The 21209-nt window shown below is 46.3% G+C and overlaps 1 protein-coding gene and 1 long non-coding RNA gene across 3 annotated transcripts in view; one reads left to right on the top strand and one right to left on the bottom strand.

The window, feature by feature from the left end:
• The window catches only part of LOC140214012 (uncharacterized), a 185075-nt gene that overhangs the window by 124640 nt on the left and 39226 nt on the right, over positions 1 to 21209 (top strand). For both annotated transcript variants that reach the window (XR_011890897.1, XR_011890898.1), the window contains exon 3: positions 8026 to 8119. This is a non-coding gene — a long non-coding RNA (uncharacterized lncRNA). The remainder of the gene's footprint in view (positions 1 to 8025; positions 8120 to 21209) is intronic.
• LOC129386930 (vitellogenin-6-like) overlaps positions 1545 to 21209 on the bottom strand; it is a 47491-nt gene continuing 27826 nt past the window's right edge. The window contains exons 16-25 of the mRNA XM_055075400.1: positions 20817 to 21036; positions 19329 to 19632; positions 15577 to 15786; positions 13987 to 14250; positions 12309 to 12443; positions 9902 to 10144; positions 7868 to 8168; positions 4714 to 4871; positions 3373 to 3612; positions 1545 to 1950 (exon numbers count right to left, since the gene is read on the bottom strand). Of these exons, the coding sequence (XP_054931375.1) occupies positions 1786 to 1950; positions 3373 to 3612; positions 4714 to 4871; positions 7868 to 8168; positions 9902 to 10144; positions 12309 to 12443; positions 13987 to 14250; positions 15577 to 15786; positions 19329 to 19632; positions 20817 to 21036 (2240 nt within the window). The 3' untranslated portion in view covers positions 1545 to 1785. The remainder of the gene's footprint in view (positions 1951 to 3372; positions 3613 to 4713; positions 4872 to 7867; positions 8169 to 9901; positions 10145 to 12308; positions 12444 to 13986; positions 14251 to 15576; positions 15787 to 19328; positions 19633 to 20816; positions 21037 to 21209) is intronic.

Raw genomic sequence — 21209 nt, forward strand, 5'->3', positions numbered from 1 at the left:
AAATTGGTCTATAATGAGATATAATGTGTTTTTCACCGGTCTTGAATCAAGGAAGAAGTTGAGCCCTTTCAGGGGACGGGGTACTTGCGAAATATGACAGTAAGATAACAACAAGTCCATAATAAGTACCATACCATAAGCAAGTTCGGAATGTCGTGAGGCACACGGCGTAGACTTCTTAATAGCGAGTTTCAATACTAAGTTCAAAGCGCCTTCCTCGGTAACATTAACGTCATTGAAGGAGACGTCACTACGAGCAATGGTGTCTGTTTGGATGACGTTGTTGTCACGAGTAAAGACGGTCTGGAAATACTCATTAAATATATTTGATATATGAAATGGATCATTGGCCCGATTATTGTTAATCACCATAGAAGTAGCTGTCGTATCACGTGGTAAAACAGACCTCCATAATTTACGTGGGTTTGTTTTTAGTAGGTCCTGCAGCTTCACATGGAAGAAGAAATCCTAGGTGGAGTTCATTTTCAGTTTAAGCTCCTCTTTGGCTTTAGTGAAACTTATGATGGCGGCTTGATTGTTTGACCACCGCTTACTGTTCTCGGTGTTCGTATAGTAAGTTTCCCCGCTGTCCTGGGTGAACTGCACAGGCTACTTTGTTTATATTTGATTGATGAATTGGTTTTCGTGGCACATGGGTCAGTTCTGGCCAAAGAGCGCCAAACAGATGGTCCGACGAGTTGACAATGTAGTTCATGTCAAGGATGTAAACATGGTTTTAAAGGGGTTCAAAATCAGTCGATGTATATGTGCGTACACTACATATGTACGGAAAATTTGGTAATGACCAGGCAGGTGTGCTATGGACATAAATATGTGTTGCGAGCTGATCGTCAAAAAAAAAAAAATTTAGCATACTGCCTTTCCCAGGCCCTTGAGAGCAAATGCTGGGAGGCACGTTCTCTAAATACGCACACGCGCACACACATACGTACATACACATACACACACACAGTGTCAACGTCCCACTAAGGCAGAGCTCAAATTGTGTGGTCGAATTACGCCTTTAGTAGTCAAGTACGCATGCAAGCTTACTGAAACGTTATAAGTGTGTTTTACAGAGAAGAATTTATCTCGTGGCTTTGATGGAAATTGTGTTGAGATTCTGCAGAGTCCCACAAGTCTGCCGTATTTTGATTGATAAATTTTTCGATTCATTATTTGATTGATTAAATCATTCATTCTTTCATTCACTTATGGAAGCCTTTATTCACAGTGATGGCCTGTGTTCTAAGAGGTAGGAGGGTAACGTCTCAAGGGGAGGAGGCCGGCATGCCCTGAGAAGGTGTGGAATAGTTTTTTTAGTGTCGATTTTTTAAACTACCAAAACTTACCATATTTTGCACACTGTAGCTTATGGTAGCGGGAGATGTTCTCCCATGGGAGTTACCCTTTCTGTCGCCATTTTCTCGTCGTATAAGTACGCTGACTAATATACGGACATTATGCTAAGCTTCGACACTGCGTTGATAGAAAGTCCTGACCAGATTCAACATGCTTTGTAAAAAAATGAGCATATTACGTACTTGCTTATGACTTTTTCCTTTATTGCCTTTTTTCAATATACATAGCTGAAGGACTAGTGATATTGCATTTTGTCAAAGGGTTAATACTTAAGAGTTCTCCCGTCTTGTAGCCATGAGACAAAGATAGAAGCCGTCACTTCCTTCCAGTTCGGCTCCCTGCTTTTTGATCGTGGGATTTTGACGGAGGTATGCTCGTTGTAATGATGTGATGGTCGATTAGAGCGTTCGCCGCCGAGGACACCTAGTGGGCAGGTGGGTGGCAGTCCGCGCTGGGCACAACGTAGCTCTTGGCGAACTCGAGCGTGTTGTTGTACAGGTGGCCATCGGGACCGGACAGCTCGTGGTTCTTGTCGAGGTTGTAGTCACCACACAGGCCGCACAGCTTTCCACGGTAGAACGTAGCCACCTGAAAAAACAAGATCGGCGAATAACTTTTACCAGCGTCCATCGCCTTTCATAGCCTTCGATCAAAGGTCAAGTCGAAGCAGGCGTTGTAGAATAAGAACCCGTCAGCGAAAGCATCAAATTTTCGTGTGCGTTAAATTTAATATACTGAAGAAATTTTCCAAACGCTTTCGTAGGACCACGTCCAGTATTTCCAAGATTCATGTTCTGAAAATGCCGTTCATCATTCAATCGTATGCATGAGTGGGCAGCGTCCGAACGGGGACCGACACGAAGTCCGGCGGACGAGCCCCGGTTACTCAGGTCTATGACATTGTGCTGCTTAACAGTGAAGGCGCAGGTTCGAATCCCAGCAACGGCAGTCGTATTCCGATGGGCCCGAAATTCATAAATGTGCGCACATCAAGCTTTTGCTGCACGCTCATTTACCCTATGTATGTGTACGGTCATCAAAAGTATTCTGAAGCCCACTCGACCAGCGTATCTGTCATAACTACTGTGTTCCTATGGTGCGTAAAACAACAGCGATCAACGTCACGCACTCTTTTATCTGCTATTCGCGAAGAAAATGTTCTCACGTTCGTGAATTCTTTGGTTATCATACGTCTTCTTCAAAAATATTACAAGTCTTAATTACCCTTAGTACGCCTTTAACATCGAACGCATTCGATTATAGCAAACAGATGACGGTTTACCTATTCCTCGGTTGTTCCACGGCACATTTCGGCATACAGTTCGTGTCTAAGGCAATTGTTGCCACGTGACACATTTAGGAGAGTGGTGGTAGCAGAGATGGGGTCAGTTCGACCATAGGTGGTGGTGGCCTTGCAAAGCACACTTCACTCTGTCGACGACGATGTCCGAGTGTACAGTGAGTGTTCCTATCACCTGCTTTAAATATACGAAGCAACCGTTTGTGGGAACTACTCCATTCCAGTTTGGACTCAGAAAATTGAATAGTAATAGACGCAACCCCTGGACCACGTTAGTCGGGTGGTGCATGCCGCAAATACTCTATTATCAAGTCAAATGATGCGCAGGTGACAGTTTAAGGAAACATTATTCTTTTCACACACTTATAAGCAAACAAGGACTGCATTTCAAGCCGCTATCCGATAAGGGTACTTCAAGAATACAAAGAGAGCAGAAAATCAGGCCGTTGAAAAACCTAAAGTTAACTGAAGACTTAGTCTTGCGTAGAGTACGAATACAACTGTGCGTCTCAATACATGAAATTAAAGATACGAAGAAGAAAGGTAGACTGCAAGCGGCGCTTCTTCGGCGTCGTTTAGCTGTTGCAATTGGTGCTATGAGTGTTGCTCGTTTTTGTACGAGTTCTGGTTATTGAAGGACTAAATCTCAGAGATGCATTCTCAAATTATAATTTCCTGTTTGTTAAGAGCAAAACGATTGCCTTACTAACCTCGACCTCGAGCATGTTCCCGCTGAATCCCAAGTGGAGGCCGTACGACTCGGAGTCCAGGTCGTACCACTTTGTGGCCTTCTTCTTGATCCTGAACAGCTCAACGTCGTGAGAGGTGTGGCTGTAGGGATGCTCGGCCGCGATGTCTACTTTGTTGCCATCAACGCGTACCACCAGGCCGGATTGATCATCCAATGGCAAGATCTCAATCATCGTCGTGTCGATGAACACCTTCACTGCCTGCGTTCGATTGCAGAAAGAGAGTAGACATTCGCTTTATTGCATTTAGAATGATACACCGTTAATCTGGAGTAGATGTAATTAGGCTGTTGACAATAGCATTACGATGTCTTCATGATATTGCCGGCCTATAGTATGCTCTACATAGGTTGATGGTTTCAAAAAGACATGTCGATGGTTGCCATAATTCCGAAATTTGAACATTGTTCGGTTGCCTTTGAGCAACCAAAAAACAATTAGGATCACAGTATTTGATGCTTAACGCAAAGCTTTGAACTTCTCATTACTTGTGTGTAATTATACGATCATTTTTACACAGTAGCGCTCCACTTCAAAGTGTTGCGTTTCAATGCCGATCGAATGTTTACCCAGGAAGCTTACAGAATGGCCGAGTTTAAAAAGAAGCAACGCAACGAACTCTCATGTAGGACAACCTGGAAGCATACAAGCCTGAGGTATCAAATTGCGTCCCTCGTGCAACGCGGACTGATTGTTCACGCAGCCGCATTTGTTGCTTCAATCGATAGGGGTTGCTTTTCGCGTTGATCGCAGATCACATGCATTGACAACATGACATGTTTAGTACAGGACGATTAAGCATGCTCTGTTAAGAATGCGTGGATTAAATATTAGTGATGTCCAAATCTTATATGTTAAGCTTCTCATCAGGAAAACTGGAAAACTCGATGCTTATCATTCCTTAATGAACCAACCCCTCAGGCAGCGAACAAGGGTGATTTGGCAGCCTTATCGCGATAGTGATGAAAAGTAGCCGTACAAGAGAAGCCAAAGTTACGTTTCCACAAAGAAACTTGCCTTCCTCTCGCCTTACGCTGACGAAGGCCGGTCAGTTGCCGTAACGTGGCTCGTTACTATTATTCGGCTAGTCTAACCACTTTAAGTCTCCATCTGCCTGCGGCATTTTGGACTTCACCTTCGAAGACACGAATGTGACGAGGATGGCGGTGAAAACTGTGTAGTTAAGAATATATGATATTCCCTGCTGAATCTTACTTTCAGAAATGGCCTATCAACGAGCAGCTGACGCCGATGAATGACTTGTGCTTGGGTTTAGATTGGCCGCTCGGGCCGAATCCTCACCTTGGTGAGCGTCGGGTTGTTCGTTGCACGAGCCAAGACCAGGAACCTGTTGTTAGGCGAGCAATCGCGGGCGACTACTTTGTAGCAGTCTGTCTCGGGCAGGTGGACCACGGTGCCGTCAAAAGTGCGCACGCTGTGAGACTGTAGGTCGCAGTACTCTGAAGCGGAAAAAGGTTTGACGGTGTTGTGAGATATGTAAAGACTGACCAAAAGCACCAAGAAACTAGAATAAAGGAAATACAAAGTGAATAAACACGCTGCCTGTCTGTGCAGAAAGCAAGAAAACAAAGGCGTGTTGACCAAGAAAGATGCGGAAGATCGACCTACCCGGAATATGTATTAATATGTACTGAAATTGTGGCAATAAACATGATTAGATGTTGCATAATTGCGTGATATTATTGCACTATGTAAATTATTCTTTCATTGTCAGATCGTATTTGTTTCTGGACCATCGATTTCTTTTATCCATATTGACTTCGTTCATTCCTTTGGTTTACACGCTTGTGCAGTGTCATCCAATATGAAAGGGAACGCCGGAGTCATGTTTAAGGCCAGTAAATTTCCTAGTGTGTACATTTAATGAGGCAATGTCCCATGTGCAGGATTTCTCAACAGGAGAAGAACATAACAAAGAGCTTTGAGCTTCTCAGTTGCACGTTAGCAGGGATAGTTGGAACACAGATGAGGTGTTCCTTTTCATATTGGACGAGAGTGTACAGTGACGTTATCTTCTTCCGTCTCGACTTTCATTGATACGCCTTTCATTTTCTTGACAAGGAGTGATCCAAGGAGGCGTATTTCCAGTTGCTACTAGGTACAGCGGGGCATGGCACTTGCGGAAGTGACGGACGTTTGCGCGCAAGCGCCAGTAAAGGGCCGTTTATAGTCCGACGTAACGCACGCGCGCGCGCACGCTACGTCACGTCGGTGAAAACGACCCCTCTATAGTCGGGCGCACCGGCGCAGCCAACGTAACCGGCGGCTTCCGACGCGCCCCGACGAGCCCGGCGCTGACATGGCTCCTGAGCCATTCGCGCGTCGGAGTCGGCGGAGCTCTCGCACCACAATGCATTGCGCGCGAAGAAAAAGGCGCCAACACAACTCCGCAGACGGCTTTTACGGACGGCGCGCGACTTGGCGAACGTTCTGCGCATGCTGTGAAGATAGCAGCCGACGGCGCGCGCGTTGTAGAGGGGTGGCATCTCGGCTGGCGCAGCGCAACCGACGTAGCGTGACTGACCGCGAACGACGCTCGCCCGCGCGCCGATAACGTCGGACTATAAACGAGCCTTAAGAGTGGGTGCGAGCGAGGAAATGTGGGGAGTTTTGCTCCTTGAAAATACGATTCTGCCTAGGTACTACGGAGGAGTTTCTTGGCGCGCGTTGTATGCGCTTTTACCTAGGCGTGCCGGCAGAAGTTGCGGGGCGCGGTAGTGCTGAACTTAGCATCGCAAGTTGGCGGCTCGATGCAATTATATTTATTCGATCATGTTTTTACTAATGAAAACAACGTGTCATTATTTCGCATTATTGGCGGCGCCTCCAGGACACCAAAGCGGCAACGGGGACATCAAAGCTAGAAGCCGGACTGGTCCGTGAATTGGGGCTCGCAGAGGCCTGCGCGTGCCAGGGGAGTATAAGATCGGCTGTTTGCTATCGCGGACAGGCAATTTTTTATGCGAACACCCCCTGGCACGCTTCGGCCTCCGTGGCCCCAACCTGCGGGTCGCCATGCTTCCAGCTTTGATCCGCCCGCTACCGCTTGGGTGCCCTGGAGATCCTTCGCTGCCTGCTTTAATGTAACCTCAGGTGCTCTCCTGAGGCCTCCGTTTGCCGTTGCGTTTTTACAATTGCTAGTAGGTACAGCGGGGCATGGCGCTTTTGGGGGCGATCGACGTTTCTGCGCAGGGGCAAGTAGGACCGAGCGCGAGAGAGAAAATCTGGGAGCTTTTGCTCCTTGAATATGTGACTCAGCCTAGGCACTGCGGAGGAGGTTTCTTAGAGCGCGTTGTATTCGTTTGTCCCCTAGACATGCCGGCATTGCGGAGTGTGGTCGAGTTGGTTTATACGCTCTGCCGCTGGCTGCCCGCTCGGTGAGGCAGTGGGCGCGGACGCCGCGTGGTGATCGCTGTGTCTCAAGGGAGAATGTTCTGACTGGTGTTGTATAAGTCACGGGCGCTTTTTTCGTAGCGATCATAGATCGGATTTTTTACAAGCACTGCTCCAGGAAGGCACATGTAACCGGCAAGAGATGGTGCAGTCCATGGTGCCGTCCATGGTGCAATGTGTGCAAATTTTTACTAAATTGATGGTGATTGCGCCGGAGTACCGTGGATCTTACCTACTCGGTGACTAATTTTTTTTTGTCTTGTTGAGGCGTTCATTTTGGTACCCTTTTGGACTGGCTACGACACTGCAATGCAACGAAATTGCTCCTTTTGGTAAGGTTGCATAAATAAATAGCGACATCCCTGACACGCCGAACCCGTATAAAGACGGCTCAGAAGACTTTGTCTTCGAAACTTCGGCCAAAAAATGTAGGTGCATTCTACTGCACTTTGGCGCTTGATCACTGCTGCTTTGAACAGCAATATTTGCCAATTAACGTTTAAGGTACTGTTGGTTTTTGCCTGAATTAAGTGTTGCAGAAGCGCCACCTAAATTTCGTGCCTTCACAAACACTTTCTTGCTTATGTTGAAAAAGTGTATATTTTTTTTAGCATTGAAAACGCGCTTGCAATCAACACAGCCAACAGATACACAAATGATTTCAGTTTTCCTACTTTTTTCGTCCTTTTCCATTGTGTGTAGCGCCATGTTCAACATAATCAGGGCTACGTTTTTAGCATGACGCAAGAACTATCTACGTGAATTTTCCCGGCGGAAAGGCGAGGTGTTGTCATGTGTCGACAAAATACTGCAGCTTGCCTGGTATAGTTGTCATTTTGAATTACTACTTGGCCAGCTTAGCAAATGGCAGATCAAGAACAAATAATTCGACAGCTCGAAGCAGAGGGACACTGAATATGGGAGAGAAAATTCTCATCCATCCGATTGTCGCTCGACATTACAAAGAAAACCTAATGGAATCTAAAAAAAAATTGTCAGGTTTACAGGATCTTATGGTTTAGGCCTCAGACGGAACACTTACTGTGTCTGTAGAGCTTGGAGTACTCTGCAGCATTCGAGTAACCGGTTATCGAGAAGATCCTTGGCTCGAGGATCTTGCTAAATGTGGGCACCTCCCAGTGTTCGTGGTGGTGGCCATCCTCGGTCGTGACGATCATGTTGGTGTATGGCTTCTCGCAGGCACGCCACCAGGGAACTTGCGAGACGACGTGGAGCTTGCCGTGGTCACTCGTGAAGTACGAGCTAAGTACACCCAGGAAGCCGGCTTTCCAGGGTTTGTACGCGTAGCGTTTCGCGTAGTATGGTGCCAAGCGATTCAGCAGCTGCACAACAGAGCAGTGAAAAAAATAGACGTGTTTTCAACGTGACTGACATGTTCGAAAGCCGATCTCGAAGATAAACGTACAGTTTTGCTAGAGTATAAGGGACGCAAGTGCGAGGTAGAAGTGCATGAGGTGCACTTATTTAAGGTGCCCGTTGGTTGCCTCTTTTGTTATACATTTATGGAACATGGAATTTCAACGACTGTGTCCTGCTAGGCATGCTAGAAACGCTGGTAGTTAATGACATGAAGCATGTCGGAGAATCTATCTAGACGTAAATGAGGACGCAGTTGCCTTGCTCGAACCCGCGTATGTTTTTTTTAGCGTAGAATAAACGTGAAGCTGGTTGTCGAAGACCAGCAAATGACCGGGAAAGGTGGGTAACGTAAAGTGGGAAATAAGGTATATTAGGGTCATTACCTTTTAAACATGCGTTAGGTTTCGATGGTTTGTTAGCACGAACCACTGAGCTTAGCAGCCGAGAATAGACGCAGCAGAAAGATAAAGAGAAGTACGTATTGTTTGTTGGCCCCAGCTGGCCCCTTCTTTTCAAAGGGATTATCATAACATATGTTCCTCCAAGCACAAATTCATTGCTCATCAACTACAAAGTTAACAGAAACTATCTGGCTGACAAGCGCAACCTAGAAGCTGCTAACTGCGTTGAACGTAATGCCGACTTGCTAAGAACAAATGGCTTTAGACGCTACACTATCCTTGGGGAGCTGGTGCATGTCTGTGCGTTTGTGTCCATGTGTGTGTGCGAACGCACACCCATGTGGCAGTGATATATTACCGTGTATTCATGGGAAAGTAATTATTTGGAAAACCGTCTATAATTATCATCGAGTAAACCGTTACCTTCATTGAGCACTAACATTCCGTTTACGTTTGGAGCGTTTTTAATTACTTAAGCCATGCAAAGACAAAACAGTGACATACAATCCACACATTCACGAAGATAGTGGCATGGTACACAGTGGATCGCGCACCGAAGTGAGAGAAACTGAACTGGCGCCGGAGATCGCCGCCTTGGGTACGTTTCAACATATCCCTGATCACACTCTTCCACACTACACCCTTTCAAACTACATACGGTTAAATAGCGGTGCGTTTGGGAGGCATTCTCAGATAATGACCAGCAGGTTGCCATTATTCCGCAAGAGAAAAGTGTATGACAGCTGTCTCTTACCAGTACTCACGTACGGGGCAGAAACCTGGAGGCTTACGAAAAGGGTTCTACTCAAATCGAGGACGACGCAACGAGCTATCGAAAGAAGAATGCTGGATTTAAAGTTAAGGGATAAGAAAAGGGCAGATTGGGTGAGGGAACAAACGCGAGTTAATAACATCTTATCTGAAATCAAGAAAAAGAAATGGGCATGGGCAGGACATGTAATGAGGAGGGAAGATAACCGATGGTCATTAAGGGTTACGGACTGGATTCCAAGGGAAGGGAAGCGTAGCACGGGGCGGCAGAAAGTTAGGTGGGCGGATGAGATAAAGAAGTTAGCAGGGACAACATGGCCACAATTAGTACATGACCGGGGTAGTTGGAGAAGTATGGGAGAGCCCTTTCCCCTGCAGTGGGCGTAACAAGGCTGATTACGATGATGACGACGGTTAAATATGCAACCAACGATGCTTTTAAAGATAGCGCGTTGAATAGTAGAAGAATTGCAGTGTCTGAAAGAAGCTAACGCTTACAAAAGACGGTGTCATTGTGTACTCACGGACTTGTAGTTCTTCCACTCTACGTCTGCGGTGAATTTGCCGAGTCGACTGGAGTAACGGAGCAGTCTGTAGCAGTAGTGGCTGAACTGGAGGCCCTTCTCTTGCGTTTGGTGGCATTTGTTAGCGAGCCAGTGGAGGAATGTGCTGCTGAACCTGTTCCTGCCGACTTCCTTGCCTTCGGCCGCAGCTGTCAACTGTTGTTCGTCCTCGTCGGTGTGTGTGAACTTGCCGTCAATCGTGATCTGTTTTTAGAGAAAAAGAGTACAAAGTTATGACGCATCTCTGCAACCTACAGGGGAAGTAAACATGTGGGCAGTTGTTTCGACGTGTTGGCTACAACGAGGTATTATAGTTTCACACGGGAATAAAAGCTGTCTTTAGAGCGCAGCTCTTAGGCGCCCGTTCCTGCGGTGAGCGTCGGCGTCGGCGGCGTAGCCGAGCGAGCGAGAACAGCGAAAGATGAAAGAGCGAACGCGGAGCGGGAAATGAAAACTCGAGCCGCGAAGGGCGGAGACCAATGACACTGGCCTGGTGTCACCGACGCACTGTACAGTGCTCAAAAATAAAACGTGTGCAATTCCAAAAATACTGCAATGCATTGCATCATTTCCGGATTTACTTGCATTTATGACAATGGCTTAATTAAGACTCCAAAACGTACACATTGGTGTACCCCTTGCTTGGAAAACGGCTACAGCACGATTACACTTAGTAATTCCATGTAATTAGGTGCGAAAGTCATTTGTTGGTTTTCACGTTTCAGTTTTTCAGTAATATGCCTAGAATTCGCTGTTTGCAGCTAAAAAGACAGTAATAATTTGGGGCTCTGCACTACGGCGTCTCCATAAGCGAAATAGTTGCGTTTCCAAGTGAAACACTGCTTCCTTTTTGCTGTTTCTCACTATGCCGTAGTGACGCCTCGTGGAGCCGCTTATTTACTGCGTTCCGCATAGCCGGTTATGCTACTGCGTTCATCAAATTCAGTTTCGTGGTGATGGTTCTATGACAATTATAACGTTATGACTCAATTCGACGAAAACTCTCTGGTAACCTCTAGGGCTTTCGTTTATTGTTTCGGATCCGAAGTTTTCTTCTCCCAGTAACGCCAGTTTGTTAGTCGTGTCGCTGTTTTCCTGTGAAACCGGAGCTGATAATTGCCGCCATCCTCAATGAAGGATGCAAGTACCTGACCCTTCTACGTTTAGCTGATCAGCCAAGCGTGTTGAGTGTGAGCGGTGTCGACCGCGTTCTGTAAGCGCAGCCCCGAATTTCATGCTTCTTCCTTGCGGCATCATATTTTGGCGTCACGTGCTCTTTGTGCGAGAGCTCCACCCGCCGTGGTTGCTCAGTGGCTATGGTGTTGGACTGCTGTGCACGCGATTGCGGGATCGCATCCCGGCTACAGCGGCCGCATCTCGATGGGGGCGAAGTGCGAAAACACCCGTGTACTTAGATTTAGGGGCACGTTAAAGAAACTCAGCTGGACAAAATTTCCAGAGTCCTCCACTACGGCGTGTCTCATAATCAGAAAGTGATTTTGGAACGTAAAACATCATAATTTAATTGTATTTTTTTTTTTTGAGCGAGAGCTCCGATGGGTCTGAAGGTTTACCTGCGGTAGTAAAAGGAAACCGTTCACTCGTTCATTCGTTCATTCATTTCTCCGTCCGTCCGTCCGTCCGTCCGTTCGTTCCTTCGTTCGTTCGTTCATTCGTTCGTTCGTTCCTTCGTTCGTTCGTTCGTTCGTTCGCTTGTTCGTTCGCTCGCTTGATCCTTCGCTTGTTCATTTATTCGACGGCTTAAAACAACCGGAAAACGACAAAGCGCGTCTCGGGCCGGCAGGGCCCCGCCAGCCAGACGCCTGTCGGCGTCTCGCGCTGGGCCGATTCGTGCAACGTTTCACATTACGTAGGTATCAACTACAGTTGAGTGAGCCAATATTTTTTTTCATCGCGTTTTGTTGCCTAGCTGAAAGAACCCATAAACGGTGCCGTTGTAAGCAACGTGACCTTTTGTCATACTCATTATTGACGAGGTGTTTCAGTATGAACGACCCTGTAAAGACTTCAGCAAAAGAGTGCACCGAACATGTTTCGCAGTGAAGGTTTCTTACGGTGTGCGAATTGCAATTTAACTTGTTTACATGTGGCGCGCTGTTTTACACTTGAAAATGGAGTGTCATTGACCAGTTCTTTACAGGGCTGGCGTGTTTAGCCGTAATTCTCTCTTTAACGCACTTTGGGTTTTCCCTTTGATGACGCTCGAAGTAGTAGATATCAGTTTTGCAAGATGGCAGCCAACTGGCGGTAGCTTTGTTTGTCGTATTTTGATCACTGTGACTGTGGCCCAGTGACCTCGGCCACAGGTTCAGATTTTATCATATTCGGCGTGAATCGGAAAACTTACACTCGAGCCTGCTTCGCAGCTGCTTCCATAGTGGACGTCGAGGTGGGCGTTGACGTGGTGCCCCGCGTAGAACGTAGCCATGTTAGTTACGCTCCAGTCGGGCTTGGGGAACTTCGCCGATGCATCCAGGCAGATCTGAATAAATGAAGTGAATGGGAGGAAGAGCATTTTTTTCAGAAGTCAGCTCTAGCCCCCGCCTCCCGCCTTTTACCAACTACAGGCTTGTATACATAGGTTTAGTACGGGCATCAGTAACAGAGATTAGAAGCACGCGCCTCCGTCGACACCACTTCATTTACACATACTGTGTGTCCCAGCTAACGCTATTCAAGTTGCTGAAAGAAACAAAAAGGATCTAAAAAGAGGGCGTGAGACACAGCCGCAAAGCCTACTGTATTCGGTCGTCAGAGGCATGATGACCGAACAGCCTAGCTGTTAGGATCGTATCTTGCACCATGGATTTTAGATACCTTTTGTTCTTTAAAACGCGTGGTTAACTTTAGTTGGGACACCCTATAGAATAAGGCGCTATGAGTGATGTAAATACTACTGAATAACATGGAAACAATTAAATGAATGAAATGGTGAATGACTTGATGTTCCACTTAAGTGCGAGGCGGACAGAAAAGAACGAATAAAATTAAAGTTGTAATGCGAGCACACTAAGCGTGATGTAAGAAATAAATAAGAAACAAATAATATAAAGTTCAGAAGTATATACATTGGTGGTATAGTGAAGCCACGACCGCGTATCGCAAACACACACACACACACACACACACACACACGCACACGCACGCACACACACACACACACACACACACACACACACACACACACACACACACACACACACACACACGCACACGCACACGCACACACACACACGCCCACAAAAGAAAAATTCCGCACAGCACATAACGCCCTCCTTGTAATGCTTGGAGACTCGCTCGTCATACCCTTTATTTATTGTCTTTTTTATTATTATGCTGAAGGACCTGCTACAACGAACGACCCAAACTTAGTTACACTTTCTATGGAGAGGACTTCTTTGAGAATTTTAGATGGCGACATAGTGATAATGCCGTAACTCCATAACAGCAACACATTGAAGGTGTACTTGGAAAGTCCTTGCGTCAGAAAAAAGAAAGCGGAACTGATCCAGATTTTAATCGCATAATTTTGTTCTAGCGTTACCTGTACGGTTTATAACAATTTTCAAGCTGCGGGTGTATGGTACATGCAAAGAATTAATTGAATGCGGCAGTGAAAGAAAAAGCATCAGCACTTGTCAGATTCTCCATTTCGATTACACATAATAGGTGTATCCCTCATAACAGTCACTGAATGTAGGTTAATTTAGCCGTCACTAATTGCAGTAACTGCCTTGACCAGTGGAATGGCTACAGAATGTTGTCTACACTATCAGTCACAAATCGGTACGTGTTTGAATACCATATTTCATGCTGTAAACTACTAACCCGACAATAAAAGCTGATCAGAAATAGACGGAGACTTTGAAAGCTAAGCGTTTGTATTTTTTTTTACGTTTTTATTAGATATACTGTAAAAGAACGTGAGCTCATTCGTGCTACTTGTTCATTTTGCTAGCGGTTGCGAACCGTTCAGTGATCGCGGCTTAAGGAAGCCGCGATAAACCCGGCCTTGCAAGGCTTACCTTCAGCCCTTCGGTGTCAGCGTGGCTGAACGGTGTCCGGTCGTAGAAGAACTGCAGCTTGTGGTTGAAGAGGTCGTGGTTAAAAGAGTACCGCAACTCGGCGGCCACCTTTCGCTCCTTGGTGTCACCCTTGAAGTTGACGTCGAGTTTCAGGACGTGGGTGGAAGGCACCTCGGGATCATCGGCGATTTGGTCGTGCACGTTGAAGTGACTGTTCCGTTCGTCGTCTGGCTCCAAGAACTTGTACGAAATGTCGATGCCCAGCTAAAAGAGAGATTCAAGAAGACCATGCTTTAAACGGGTTTTAACGTGGGGGAGCTGGACATGAGTGCTTGCTGATTAGGATTTTCTTGCCTTATGTATGTTATGTATTCATTTGCTGCACTTGTTCTCCAAGTCTGCGTTAGGTGATTCGTACATAAGCTTTCAACTGCGTGGCCCCGTAGAGCCCCTATAAAGCTGCAACAGAAGCACAGAGCACGAACCGCACATTAGAACATAATATTATCAAATAATTAGTCATTTTATGTGCTTCTTGGAACTTCTTCAGAGACATACCAGGAAACAATAGTTATGGCTCAAGAAAATAGCCATTTCGATGGGCGCGAAATGCGATAACAGCCGTGTACTTAGATTTAAGTGCACGTTAAAGAACCCCAGATGGTCGAAATTTCCGGAGTCCTCCACTACGGCGTGCCTCATAATCAGAAACTGGCTTTAGCACGTAAAACCCCGTATTTAATTAATTTAATCAAGAAAATAGCAATGTAGGAGGTAAGATATTTGAATCACTATGTTTTTTGTGTGTGCTACTGTAGCGTGGTTCACTTCTCCCGGTGGTCCTCATTTGGTACGCTGCATGCTTGCCTGAAGGTCTGAATTTAAAAGGATTATCTGCCTGCCTGATATTGTCGTAAGATCCCCTGACGTATTCAGCGTTAAATTTGATAAAACTGTCTGCACTGTTCTTCGTACTTTTCTGGATCTGATGATGCTTTTGAGTGCATACCGCAGCCGAAAATAGTTCCCGTTTAATAGTGAACCATTCCTTTATTTTTAAGATTTCTCGGGCAGGAGATGAATTTGTCGAATTCAGATGTTTTATTCGTTTAAGAGGCTAGTGAGGCGCCATCATGTAGCATTTGTTATTTCTGGCACTGTGTATTTTTCACATCTGTTGTATATGTCTTGATACAAAGAAAGATGCTGCTGGTGTATTTTTGCTATGTGCAGTTTGTGCTCATAATACGGTTCATCAAATTGAGAAGTGCTCATTGAACCGGCCACGCAGCTGTTTAATGAATGGCTGTCATCCCGTTTCTGCAGTTATCACATCTCATAATTGCCGTGTACAGCAAAGCAAGAAGAGAAATTCAGAATAAGAAATAGCAGAATAAGAACGCGTGAACCTTACGCTGGGAAAGCAGTCAAATTTTCCCGACTGTGCTGATAATTTGCAATTGTAAGGCAAACGCTCGTCCCGCTCCGTCTTCTAGTCAAAAGCAGCCGTGACTCTCTGTTAATTTCTGTCTGGTCTTTCTCACACCTAACATGTCACGTCTGCATTTAAGGGCGGCCTTCTTGACTCACTTCCTTGGTGGGGTCTTTAGCAGCGGGGAGGGCGTAGATCTTGATGTCACGTGGGTGCCAGTGAGGATTGACGGCCATGTAGAACAAGCGCTCCCGGAATGACATCTCGTGGTAGACTTCGCGCACGGCCCGGTGCAGCCCCTTGCTGATCAAGTGGCCCTTGACGTTCAGGCCGACGCCAAAGGTGTCGTCGAAGTAGTGCTGGTCGAACTGCACATGCGCCCGAGTAAATGGCATTAAAATAAAAGGAACATATAGTAAGAAATCCCCTCTTATCGACGTTTCAAGTTGCTATGAAACAAGCAGTTTGTTTGCGTGCGTGCGTGCATTTGAGTTTGTTGTTCTAAATCTGGAGGAGGGGGCGCCGACCCCAACGGTCCGCTAAAGATCCACCAGAGTAAGTTTTTTACATAATACATCGTCGAAGTGAAAGGGTGCACGTCAACGTTCTTAAAGATCATGCCACAAGTACCCGTTCGAAACAGCGCGAAAAAAACTAGATGCATGCAAGTAGGCAAGAACACGCTGGCTGGCCTGAAGCTGCTGCACCTAAAGAAATCATAGTCGTTTGCTTGCAGTGCTTGTTTTTGCGCGCTTTCTTTGTGTGCATGATTATTGTGAGCGTCCCAGAATTATCGGACATAGTCTCTTCTTTTCATTATTGAAATTGCGGTGTCCGCGAAGGTATCCCCAGCAGATTCATGTGTCCTGTAATAAGCATATACCACAGATAGTGTCATCGCTTAGCGACACTCGCCCAAACATCCGGCAATCTCCGGTAAAAGCTCAGTGGCCTAAAAAAAAGTTTAAGGTCATTGTGTAGAAGCGTCCATACGTTTTTTATAAGCTTACAACACGTAGCATTAATATTCTAAGATTTCTTTAAAATTTTGTGTAGACACTCTCGACGTAGGTTTTATTTATTATCGAGTAAGTCGCAGGTACCCTTTCTTTTCGTAGAGATCATTTGTTTTTCTCTCTCCTTACGAGGTCGTTTGCTTTTTATCCCACTACCCACGCCCCCAAGTGCAGGGTACCCAAACTACCTCTGGTTAACTACCATGGCTTTCCATAAATCCTCCCACTCTCTCCTGCTGCCGTCCTGCTCACTGTCATTAACACCTTCCAGCTCGGCCATGCTCTGAACTGCCCCAGCATGTTATGGAACGGCATAAGGAAAGCACTGCCTCTCCAAGTGCTCTTCGGCTGCGGGCCAACCTCAACTGGTGGTTCCTAGATCCGAAGCGTTATCTGGCTCTTCTTAAAGCCTTCACCCACGTGCGTCTTATTTCCCTGCACCCGCCGTGGTTGCTTAGCGCCTATGGTGTTGGGCTGCTAAGCACGAGGTCGCGGGATCGAATCCCGCGGCGGCCGCATTTTCGATGGGGTCGGAATGAGAGAACACCCGTGCACTTAGATTTAGGTGCACGTTGAAGAACCCAGGTGGTTCAAATTTCAGGAGTACTCCCCCCCCCCCGCCCCCCTACGGCGTGCCTCATAATCAGAAAGTGGTTTTGACACGTAGAACCCCATAATTTATTTTTAAAATTTTCCCTGCACTACAGTGTTCATACTGAACAATTTCCCCTCTCAGCCAGATTTAAACCTGTTAGAAACTTTTATTTTATCACAACGATCTTTCGCGTGCATCAAAGGATTACAGGGCCACACAGTACAGTTGAGCGAGGTGAACGCATTACATAGGATTGGAGCCTCTCTAATATTCGATAAACGTCCGGCACTTGAAATTGGTCCTCATATCTTTTAGCTCATGTAAAGCCACATCCTTCTTCCTTTTTTTATCTACTCCTCGTGCCTTTTCACTGTTTTTATCGCTTCTATCTATCCGTTCTACAATGTGCGTTTCTTTTTGCTTATGCCTGACTCTGAGCGGATATGCTTTGTTTGTGCATTCTATTATATGATGCTATTATGCACCACCAGTTTGATGAACCTTACTAAACCCCCGACACGGACATTTATCTTGCACTCATGCCAGTTTTGTCTCACCTAGATTGCTATGCGGCCTCTTGTATAACATCGTCTCCTAAGGCATCGATAATTTGAATTCTATACCTTTCAAGCGATCTATACAAAGCTAAAGTATGAAAGCACTCAGACACTGACAGAGCAGTGCTTCAGGCTGTCTCCGTTAATTTTACTAATTACAAATGGCCTTTGAATTTCCACCGAATCCCTCTTAGTATGATTTCCACTAATATCTGGACAAGCACTTACCAAAGTCGAGCTATATTTAGCTCGATATTTTCTTTGGCTTTGACCTATCACGTGTTTCACAAGTGATTATCTCAACTCAAATGTGGCGCACCGAGGAGAACTGGAGAGAACGCCCTCGAGGGAAACATTAGCAGTTGATTCTGTAATGTATAATTTCAATACAGGCGTTGTCTTGAGTTGTCCTTTCACCCTGCTTGCAATTTTAACCAATGCCAACTCGCCCTACTTTCATCACTTGCCCACTTATTGAAAATCTACTCTCGTGGTACTCGCTGTACTCACGAGTTTACAGTGCAAATCACTGGACAGTCACAGACACACTTCCTTGAACTGAAAGCCACGAGACTACTAAGTACTAAACATATGTGCTCTAGACAAAATTTCTGATGCGGTATACCCAACTAGAACACCTAATACAGGAAAATGAAGAACTGCATTAAAGAAAAGTCGAGATAATGATGAAGCTTACGAGGATGGTGCTCATGATATGTTCTCTTATTTACCCTGTCCATATCTGCTACAGCTAAAGGGTACCCCTGATGCAAACACCACGATCCAACAGCTTTGATGCAGAGCGATCGAGCTCTGTGGGCAGGGTTGGTGCAGTCTTTACGAAAAGAATACCGTGCACTTTCGCCAGAAAGGGGAAACATCGATTGCTATAGCAAATTATTAGACAGGTATACGAACCAAGGAAAGTTTTATCAACCGTATAAAATTATAAACGTTGGCTTACTAACTAAACTAACAAGCATGCTGTCACGCGCACAAGCGTTCTCTCCGGCTGCAACTGCGCATGTGACGGCTGGGCACGGTCGCGCGGCCGTATCTTGAGAGCGATCTGCGGTTGGGGCAGAGTCTAGGTACGTCGGTGGCTCGTAGCTTCGTGCGTGCTATGTGTCCTCTTCGCGTTGAAGCGATAGACAGCGCGAATGACACTTCGCTTGGTGCTGCTGCCGCGTTTCCTCACGCCATCGTTTTGACAGTGAGTGTCCGCAGTCATCGAGTATGATGTGTTCACGTTTGTTGTGCGCACTGACACCATGCTCATTAATTTAGTTAGCAAACGAATGTTTACAAGTTGATACGGTCGATAAAAGTACGATCTTTACTTGGCATGGCTGCCTCATAATTTGCTATCGCAGGCGATGCTTCGCCTTTCGGGCGAAACTGCATCTTTCTTTATACTATATTTCCTTTATAGCGATTACCGAGGCGAAGTTAGAAGGCCGGTGAGAGCCTGTGCGGACAAGGATCACGCGGATAACACAGGCTTCTCAGAGCGATGGTGACGCGGCGTCGCGGTGATACCCTCTCCGCTCACATAACACCTGGCCCGCTATTGCGGCAGCAGGCCTTCCCTTTCGCCCGCTTTACTCCGTCGAGGCGCACACATGACATGGCGTCGCAGCCAACGAGAATTTAGGTACCGTTGCGCTGCTACAGACGCTGGCTTTTTCGCTCAATTGGCCAATTGATGCTTTCGCACCAAAAATGTTTGTCTTCTTTTTCACCTGGCTCAGCTCTTCAGGTCGGTAGAGAGGCTTCACCAGCTTTGGAAACGCGGCCATCGCGTGTGCAGGGTTCGCATTGATGTCGTAGGGTATGGCGAACGTGAAGGGCTGGAACATGTGGTTGATAACGTTCCAAGGCAGGTGTAGAGGACGGCGCAGGCTCAGCCTACCCTCGAGCGGTGCGAGAGTCGCCTTGAGGTCGAGCGGCCAGGAGATGACGGTTCGCGCTCTGTAGCCCGTTCCTAGGGCCAGCTTGGTGAACTCTGGTGCTAAGCTGAGCATCTGGCTTGACGCGACGTCGTATCTGTTCGGGTGGGGAGAAAATTCGAACATAACGAGAATAATGTTTGGCGCGGTTGTGCAATATGATGCCGAAAGCGTTTCATCAGGCAAATTGTTTCATATGTCTCTGGACGCTATCCATTGTTCGTTTTTAGATGCATTGTTCGTTTTAGAAGAATGGGACAGAGAATGCCGCAGAACTTTTCAATTAACCACGTGAAACCCGGCGTCCACCTGCATGGACATTTGCTCAATATATTTAGAAAACAAGCAGCGTAGCTAAGTACCGTGAACGCTCGTTTATATTGCTGTGTGGAAGACTGTTTGTGAAAACTTGATGAGTTTTGGCCAAACATGGCGTAAGTGAATGGCCTGATACCATTCAGAAATGAAAAATTGGAGCACGAACACATTTTCCGACAGATGCCCACGTGCTCATAATCATTACTTTCTGCAGCGGGTCACCGATCAACTAAACATATTGTCATATATTCGTGATGGGACTGTGCCAAACGTAAACAGTTTGGTAGGTGAGGGAACTGTGGAGTTTTTTCATTACCGACTAAATGTCTGTGGCCACAACGCTGGACTCTGGGCCTCTGCAATAGAGCCTCTGAATCGGAGTGTGGTGCCCATGGCTTTGATTTTGAATTTGGCCCGCAAGTTCTTCTACAGCTATACCGAACATAACTGAATTCTACAAAACGAAACGTTCAGCGCGAAAGCCCCATGGTACATATTCACGTTTTAGGTCCGAGTTGCAGGTCACAAGTAATCATTGCTCTTAAAAAAATTCAGCGTTTCCCCCTTACATTGCTGGCGGAAATATATTTGCCCCTATCTGTCTGCCCAACATTCATCACTTTTCATACAGTGCTCATGGCTCTCAGTTATGCGAAGTGTTTCCTAAAAGAAAACTTGCCATTGGTGGCGTTCATATTGAGTGATATGATTTGATATGTTTACGCCAGACTGCCAACAAAAAGGTTAGAATGTGCAGAAACATAGACAAGAGTGTGGATGGGCACTGCCTTCAGTGGTTTAATTTTATTGTGGCCTTCCCACTCAATGTCATGACAAATAGTTGCTTACGGGTGTATAGTCACTCAAGGTTGGTTGCGGGGCTACTAACGTTTGCGCATCCATACCAACTATAGCATGAATTCGGACCCGCTGCCTTGGGCTTAGTCACAGAAGTGCACTTACAGGTAGTGGTGCTTGATGTCCAAGTTGAGCTCTGCGTTGTCGCCGTGTGTGAGACCCATCTTTTCTCGCTTTGCGTAGATAAACTCAGCGTGCTTGTAGTCGAACGTGACCGGCACGCCTAACTCGCTTGGCATGAGCAGCGATATGTCTCTGGTCATGTAAAAGTACTTTTTGCGGACCTCGGTGCCCAACAACTTCCGGACTGCCTCCTCCGGTTTAGCTGAGCGAAAGTACAGTGGGAAGCAATATGGCTTGTCTTAGATTCAGAGATGTAGAACTGCGAAATAACTATTTTGAAGTATGCTGTACGAGTACCGCACTTCCCGTACTGTGATCGGGGTAGTGGGCACATTTAAGTGCTAAATTTATATGCTATAGGGCATGTACAGGCAC

Source organism: Dermacentor andersoni, chromosome 11 (assembly GCF_023375885.2).
Source record: "Dermacentor andersoni chromosome 11, qqDerAnde1_hic_scaffold, whole genome shotgun sequence".
NCBI classification, from domain to species: Eukaryota; Metazoa; Arthropoda; class Arachnida; order Ixodida; family Ixodidae; genus Dermacentor; species Dermacentor andersoni.